Source organism: Dama dama, chromosome 23 (genome assembly GCF_033118175.1).
Source record: "Dama dama isolate Ldn47 chromosome 23, ASM3311817v1, whole genome shotgun sequence".
NCBI classification, from domain to species: Eukaryota; Metazoa; Chordata; class Mammalia; order Artiodactyla; family Cervidae; genus Dama; species Dama dama.
The window spans coordinates 12,634,778-12,643,481 of record NC_083703.1 but is presented as its reverse complement, the minus strand read 5'-3'; the positions used below and the strand labels follow the sequence as shown (position 1 = coordinate 12,643,481).

Here is an 8,704-nt window from a genome sequence, read left to right as displayed (position 1 = left end):
ATGGCAGTTCTATTTCCAGTTTTTTAAGAAATCTCCACACTGTTCTCCATAGTGGCTGTACTAGTTTGCATTCCCACCAACAGTGTAGAGGGTTCCCTTTTCTCCACACCCTCGCCAGCATTTATTGCTTGTAGACTTTTGGATAGCAGCCATCCTGACTGGCGTGTAATGGTACCTCATTGTGGTTTTGATTTGCATTTCTCTAATAATGAGTGATGTTGAGCATCTTTTCATGTGTTTGTTAGCCCTCTGTATGTCTTCTCTGGAGAAATGTCTGTTTAGTTCTTTGTCCCATTTTTTGATTGGGTCATTTATTTTTCTGGAATTGAGCTTCAGGAGTTGCTTGTATATTTTTGAGATTAATCCTTTGTCTGTTTCTTGGTTTGCTATTATTTTCTCCCAATCTGAGGGCTGTCTTTTCACCTTACTTATAGTTTCCTTTGTAGTGCAAAAGCTTTTAAGTTTCATTAGGTCCCATTTGTTTATCAAAACAGTTAATCTTAAAAGAAACCAACTCTGAATATTTTCATTGGAAGGACTGACGCTGAAGCTCCAATACCTTGGCCACCTGATGTAAACAGCTGACTTATTGGAAAAGACTCCAATGCTGGGAAAGATTGAGGGCCAGAGGAAAAGTGGGTGACAAACAATGAGACGGTCGGATGGCATCTTCCACACAATGGACATGAATATGAGCAAACTCTGGGAGATGGTGACAGACAGGGAATCCTGGCATGTTGCAGTCCCTGGGGTCACAAAGAGTTGGACATAACTGATCAACTGGACAATAACAACAACATGCAAAGCTTCATACAGAAATGTGACTTGAAGGGGAGGCTACAACTGGGAGTTGATATACTACTTAACAAATGACAGGGAGTAGGAGATAAAGGCATCTTCTGAGAAACAGGTGACTTGGGGGAGGAGGGGCACTTACGGGAGAACAAATAACATTTCGGAAAGATAAATGGTCCTTTAGGAGGATATATGGGAGATAGGGGAGTTTTGTGAAAATGTCTGTTTGTCTGGTGCTTGGAACTTTTCTCTAATTTTAAGACTTTTTCCAAAACTCAAACAACAATAGATAGGTTGATAGGTAAAGCAAAGGTGAAAAGTCTTAGGCAAATCTTATTTATCTATGAGGAACTTTTCCCTAATTTTAAGTCTCATTCCAAAAGTAAATCAAAAGTCAATCAAAACTGACTCAAATGCATTTCTTTTTAGAGCTGAATAACACACAACTTCTTTATCCATTCATCTCTTGATGGACATTTAGGTTGCTTCCATGTCCTAGCTATTGCAAATGCTAGGAAATACACAGAACGAAAAGAATGAAAGAAATCCACAGACATTTTCAGATTTTTTAAAGCTATGGGCATAACTGCAGTGAGCACTGGGGTACATGTGTTTCTTTGGAATTTGCTGTATGATGCAGGGAACCCTAAGCTGGTGGTCTGTGACAGACTAGAGGGCTGGAATCGGGAGGGCGGGTGGGAGGGTGGCTCAGCAAGGAGGGTTCGCGTGTGTATCTATGGCTGGTTCAGGTTGGCGTACGGCAGAAACCATCACGATATTGCAAAGTAATTACCCTCCGATTAAACATAAAAATTAGGAAAAGTTAATTCATTTAAAAGGCAAAGACTCAGGCAAATCTTATTTCCCCATGAGGAAAGATCTATGAATCAGTGTTTAAAGTTACATATAGCAAGTTTTATGCCACTATTAACCGTTACAATACCTCAAAACGTCGACAGTACCCATAACAGCAGTAGCTAAATCTTTAGGTCTCTCTCTATATATCTACATATATATATATATATATATATTATATATATATATATATAGTGACAAAAACTGGAAAATACAAATCAGCTATCAATCAACACCACTAAATAGTAATGACAAGTTTGGTTGTTTGAGTGGTGTTGAAACAGCTGGTATCAGGGCTCAGTTTGAGCTTGTAAAGGGCGTCTCGGGTGGCTCTTGTGGTGAACAATCCAACTGCAATGCAGGTGACTCCGGTTGATCCCAGGGTCTGGAAGATCCCCTGGAGAAGGGAATGGCTTCCCAGTCCATTATTCTTGGCTGGAGAATTCCAGGGGCATAGGAGCCTGGTGGGCTACAGTCCGTGGGCTCGCAAAGAGTCGGACACGACTGACTGACTAACACTTTCACTTTGAACATGGAAAACTCAACAGTGCTGATGTTTCTGCTTAAAAGTAAGTTAGATGCAGAGAAACATGGCTTAAAATGCCATATAAATTTTCATGATACACACACAATACAAAAATATTTTCCTTTAATAAAGATTTTCTCATCATTTTTAATGGGAAACAACTAAAATCTCATGGAAACAGTCCAGTAGGGAAATTTTTACTATTGAGTTTTCAAATCATATATTTTTTTCCTCCAAAATCTGTATATATTATTTTGATGTCTCACAGGTAGGTCCTGATATAGATTTGATCTGCCTGTAGATAATACAGAGGACAAGCATTCAGATACAAATTCAGCAGCACCTGGAAAGAGACAGAATTATATTCTTTATCTAAAATACTTGAGTTCACAAAGTATTAGCTAAAACAAACAAACCCTGAGACCTTTCCTAGTGTTCTGAAGCATGAAACATATCTGTATATGACATGACACAAAACACAAGGTAATTGCACTCTCTGCCCATGGTCGCTCGTGTGGCTGATGACCAGAGCCTCTGGCTTCCTCATGCTTCATTCATTCACTCAGTAACTATGCGCAGAGGTGCTGGGACAAGCACTGGAAGTACAAGGTGGAGGTGCCCCAGTGCACCCGGAAAACGACACGCTCTAAAGTGGGAAACAGGTGAACGGGCAGCTTCCACACAGACTCATAAACTCTAAGACAGATACAAAAGACGGCACAGGGACACTCAGAAGGGACAGCCAGCTTCGTGTCAGTACTGCCAGCTTTCTGGTGGAGGTGCTGTGGAAGCAGATACCTGGAGGACAGGAAAAAGTACAGGAGACGGAGGGGAGGAGCACGTACAAAGCCCGCCGGTGAGGACGCGCGGCTGTGGGATCCTACAGTCTGGCTGGTTAGATGCAGAGCTGAGGGCAGAGGAGGGCGGCAAGGAGATAAGGCCGCCTACTTTGGCAGGACCCAAACTGGTGTGGGTGTTTGGAGCTTTTCCTGAGGGTGAAAGATAAACTGGTGACAAAGTCAGTGACAGAGAAAGTTTAGTCACCCACCGAGTGACAGCTTCACACCTGTGACTGTTGAGTCTGGGTTTCCCAGCCTTAACCGCCACCGGTGCCTGAGAAGCAGGTGAATGCCACGTCTCCTGAGAATAGTGTCAGGTGCAGGCAGACAGTTCCACAGGGATGGAGGCAGTAGAAGAAGGAAATAGCCAGAAGTAAAAGAAATACATAGACCTTTAGAGATTATTTTTCAAGCTATGGAACATGATGAATCAATGAGGAAGAAGGATATTTTTCACTATGACCACTCATGCGTTCACATTTCTCATTAGCTATGTGTAAGGAAAAATATTCAACATGGTGTCTACTATCCAAACAATGGAAAGAGATCCCATTTACTGCCTTCGGTGTATTTCAGAAATCAATGTCCAAATTTAATTCGTACATTTTGGCAACATACCTTCTTCTAGTTCTCTAGTTATACTCCTGTCCAGCTCCCGCCACATCTGAAATTAGTCAAATATTATTTATGTTTAAGATGAACAAGAGATATTATCATAGGAATGACATCAAACTTACTAAATGTGACTTTTAAATAATACTTTTAGACACTAGGCCTAACCTCAAGATTACTTCAGTAGAAAAAAAAATTACAGCCCGCCCTCCCCGGGGAAGGGCCACGTTGCCCGCCCGGCTGTCCGGCTCGGCGCGCTGCAAGAAGGGCCGGCCGGGCGGAAGGCGCCCGCAGCCGAGCGAGCGCCTTGAACGCGCCGGGTCACCCGGCTCGCTCCCCGCGCTTCGGGGCGGGCCAAGTTCAGGGCCGGGAAGTTGGAAGGACCTGGTTCATGGCTGCTTCCTAATCCCGGAGCTCAGAGGAAGCATCCCTAGAACCGTGGGGGTGTGAGCCAGGCAAGCTGAGGGCAGCCTTGAGCCCTACCCTTCCCGCCTCCCCTGCGGGGGCCAGGATGCTGAAGAAGCAGTCTGCAGGGCTTGTGCTGTGGGGCGCCATCCTCTTTGTGGCCTGGAACGCCCTGCTGCTCCTCTTCTTTTGGACACGCCCAGCGCCTGGCAGGCTACCCTCAGACAGTGCTCTTGATGATGACCCCGCCAGCCTCACCCGCGAGGTGATCCGCCTGGCCCAGGAGGCCGAGGTGGAGTTGGAGCGGCAGCGGGGCCTGTTGCAGCAGATCAGGGAGCACCATGCTAGGTGGAGCCAGCGGTGGAGGGTACCCACCGTGGCCCCGCCTGTCCCGCCGCGAGTGCCTGTGACCACTCCACCAGCTGTAATCCCCATCCTGGTCATCGCCTGTGACCGCAGTACTGTTCGGCGCTGCCTGGACAGGCTGCTGAATTACCGGCCTTCAGCTGAGCGCTTTCCCATCATCGTCAGCCAGGACTGCGGGCATGAGGAGACAGCCCAGGTTATCGCCTCCTACGGCAACGCTGTCATGCACATCCGGCAGCCCGACCTGAGCACCATTGCAGTGCCACCTGACCACCGAAAGTTCCAGGGCTACTACAAGATTGCTCGGCACTACCGCTGGGCACTGGGCCAGGTCTTTCACGAGTTCAAGTTCCCAGCAGCCGTGGCGGTAGAGGATGATCTGGAGGTGGCTCCAGACTTCTTTGAGTACTTTCAGGCCACTTACCCGCTGCTGAGGGCCGACCCCTCCCTCTGGTGTGTGTCTGCCTGGAACGACAATGGCAAGGAGCAGATGGTGGACTCCAGCAAGCCCGAGCTGCTCTACCGCACAGACTTTTTCCCTGGCCTGGGCTGGCTGCTGTTGGCTGAGCTCTGGGCTGAGCTGGAGCCCAAGTGGCCCAAGGCCTTTTGGGACGACTGGATGCGCCGGCCAGAGCAGCGGCAGGGCCGGGCCTGCGTGCGGCCCGAAATCTCCAGAACAATGACCTTTGGCCGCAAAGGTGTGAGCCACGGGCAGTTCTTTGACCAGCACCTCAAGTTTATCAAGCTGAACCAGCACTTCGTGCCCTTCACCCAGCTGGACCTGTCTTACCTGCGACAGGAGACCTACGACAGGGATTTCCTTGCGCGAGTCTATGGTGCTCCCCTGCTGCAGGTGGAGAAAGTGAGGACCAGTGAGCGGAGCGAGCTGCAGGAGGTGCGAGTGCAGTACACAAGCAGGGACAGCTTCAAGGCCTTTGCCAAGGCCCTGGGAGTCATGGATGACCTCAAGTCTGGTGTCCCCAGGGCCGGCTACCGCGGCATTGTCAGCTTCCTGTACCGGGGCCGCCGTGTCCACCTGGCCCCACCCCAGACCTGGGATGGTTATGATCCTAGCTGGAATTAGCAGCACCTGTGTGTCCGTCGTGGGCCCCCTCCTTGGCATCTCATGGCCTAAGATGGGACCGCAGTCCCTGGACTTCATCGTCCTCTCTGTGTTTCTCTCTTGGGTCCATTTATCTTTTTTTTTTTTTTTTCTTTTTCCGAGTGGCATTCAAGTGCACAGATGTTAAGGTGAGGGTTATTCTCTCATTCTCAAGGGGGTCAAATCAGGGGACTCTTTCTGGGATATGTTGGGGGACTTATTAAGCAAGAAACCACTGTGTGGTAGGAGGGACTTGGGCTTGTCATGGCCACACACGTCCACATTCCAGGTGTTCTCCTAGGACATCAGCGGAGAGCTTGGCTACTTTAGTTCTCTTGATCAGGCCTCTTTTCCCTGTCCTGGCTCTTCTAGCCAGATTATGAGCCCTCCCCCTGTACCTGTCCCCGGCCATCTCTGCTTTCTCCCAGTTAGAGTAGGGGTAGGAGGCTGGATTATGTGAGAACGGCATGTATCTGTGCCAGAATGAGACTAACCAAAGGGGTTCCATTATCGTCAGGGTCTGGATAGAGCTGTTAGGTTGTCAGGGTTTACTGCCTCCTGCCTGTATTTCTCTTCTTCCCCTCTCCTTCATCTCTGACCTCCTCTCAGCTCTTCTTTCTATGCAGCCCAGCCGTTTATGATTCTAAGATGAAGTGGGGAAGGGGAAAAGTAGAACATTCCCTCAGCTCATCCGCTGTGGTGGGGAGAAAGCCTTGGATGCTGGGGCACCCCTCCCTCATTCTTCCTCTAAGAAACAGACTGCCCCTCCCACCTCTCCTTCCAGTCTTTTCCAAAAACCAGTCCTTACCCTGTTGCTCTAGGACAGTTCACGTTAACCTGGCTTCTGGAGGCCCTCTCAGTGTGAGGTACGGCAGCCAAGACCATTCAGCCCAGCCTCCTTCTTCTCTCCCAGACGTCCCCGGGCACGCAGATCAGGAGGCGGGTGGGCTGGAGAGCAGCGTGTGTGTTTTTGTTCTTGCCTGACCTCAGTTCATGGAGGAAAGTTTAAGCTACAGAATTATTTTCAAAAATAAAGGCTGAATTGTCTGAAAAAAAAAAAAAAAAGAAAAAAAAATTACATAAATAAAAGAACATGAATTCCTACTTATTCTCCTTATAGATAACAGAGCATATTTATGGAATGCTATTTAGATTAACTGATAAAAAGTACAATAAGTATCAGTCTGTCGAGTACACATAATGTGAAAGAATGAGGGAATGACCCATAATCCTAGGAACGACCCAGAAGATTCCTATATTCTCCCCTAACAGCTCCTGCCCTAAATATGTACTGAGACCTTTATTTTGATTTCTAGGTTGAAGATTGTGTTCAAATGGAGGAAGTAGTCTGAAGTCAAATATTAAGAACGAGAGCACATTTGTGGTTTTCGTTAAAAGTTTTCCATTTAAGGAAAAGATAGAAAGTTGAGAAAATTTACACACAAGAAACAGTGTACCAGCAAGTTTCGATTCTGATGATATTTAGCGAGAGGGATTTAGCGAGAGTGTTAGTTTCTGAACTATGTCCCATAGACGGGGAAGGTCCCACAGGGGTCACTGCAGGGTTGAGGAACAGAGAAGTCACAGCTGCAGGGCCTCTGGCCGCTCTTCAGCTACAAGGCTCTATGCTTGTCTCCGTTTTATGTAACACGGTTCCCTGCAGGAGTTTTCTTTTTTAAAAGAAAGGTTCCTTTCTTTGGGAAAAAAAGAATCTTTTTGTAAGGTATGAGAGTCATTGATTTAGTCAAAGTTCCTAATTCTACAAAAGAAGTAACAAAGGCCATGTCCTTCTGACTGAGTCCAGAGTCCTAGGCCAGCTATGTTCTTAGATTAAGAAAAAACACATAGATTTTTAAATATAGCATAGACAAAATGAACATGTAAAACCTTGTTATACAGTTGAATAATGCCTGTGGTGTGACATGACTTTTGAAGTAAATTATGTGTTTTAAATGCATGAACAAGAATAAATCAATATCAAATCCTATTTGTGGCAGTCGATACAGGTAATTTAGAAAGCATACATATTTTTTAAACAGAGGTCAGGGAACTTGAAGGAGAGAATCTTTAGCTGAATCAAGAGGGCCAAAAGTGAAGAGATTCAACCTTAAAAGGATGTTTACTTCCTCTAGATAGAACCTGGCTTGCTAAAATGACTCAGCAATGAATTATCCACATTTTGGGTTACTGAAACAAGTATGAGTGTAATCTCAACTATAATCTAAATCCGGTCAGAAGTTGCAGTTGAACTTCATTTCCTCAGCCTGAAGTTTCAAGGGGAGCATCCGCTACCCTCCTCAGGAGAAGCAAGATTTACCTAACGGGTGAGTTTGGGAGAAGGAACTAACAAGTGCTTGCTTGGTTCCCAATCTCTTCTTTGAAAAGATGTATGTGCCCACAGCACCGTGAACTTGGGTCTGCGGTAGGCAGCCCACCCCTGGGATGGGGGTAAAGCCTTTGCTTTCTCCCCTTAGGCCTGTGTCTGCGTGGGCAGGTCTCTGACTTGGGATGAAGTGTTTGGAGGCCCGCGGTGACTGCGCAGCTAAAGCACGCCCTCCAGGTTCATGGCTCTCAAGTACTACGACCCAACGTAGCCCCAGTGCTGTCGAAGAAACCTTCGATTGCTCTTCTGTGATGGCAAGAAGCCAAATGAGAAAACAGGTGGAGACTGCCTTTAACAAGGGCTGCTTTTCTCTGCATCATCAACATCATGGAAACACCATCAAAAACCATAAACTCGTGTGCACTGACTGAAATGGATATTTTAATCACAATGATTACACAATGAAAACTAGCTGCAGTTTAAAGACTCCCCTTCATTGCTATCTCAGTCATCATTCATCCAGGTGAAGTCAAGACAGAGACAAAAGCGAGCTTCATTTACAAGTTTTAAATATTTGATTTAACTACAAACTTAGAAACATTCTACAACTGCTCAGCAAGATATGTTTTAGACATTTAAATCAAAATTCTGTCAGTAAAATAGCAATTAAAGATGTACTCTTGTATAAGAAAGGAACAAAAAATGTTAACCTAAAACCCAAAATTAATCTTTTGATTATTACAAGTTTGTTTAATTCATAAAAACGACTTATCTAGGATTTCTTCAAATGAAACACATCCATATGTCATTAGTGTTTAGATGCCAGTCAGTCACTTATGGTTAGGGGTAGAAAAACTGTGGTGGGAGCAGCAGAGCATGGA

The 8,704-nt window shown here is 46.0% G+C and overlaps 1 protein-coding gene across 1 annotated transcript; it reads left to right on the top strand.

Moving 5' to 3' along the window:
- Positions 1 to 3,910: 3,910 nt before the first annotated feature.
- LOC133044577 (alpha-1,3-mannosyl-glycoprotein 2-beta-N-acetylglucosaminyltransferase-like) lies at positions 3,911 to 6,553 on the top strand. Its single transcript, XM_061126000.1, has one exon. It carries the CDS (start codon positions 4,139 to 4,141, stop codon positions 5,480 to 5,482), a length of 1,344 nt encoding a protein of 447 aa, XP_060981983.1. The 5' UTR covers positions 3,911 to 4,138; the 3' UTR covers positions 5,483 to 6,553.
- The last annotated feature ends 2,151 nt before the right edge of the window (positions 6,554 to 8,704 follow it).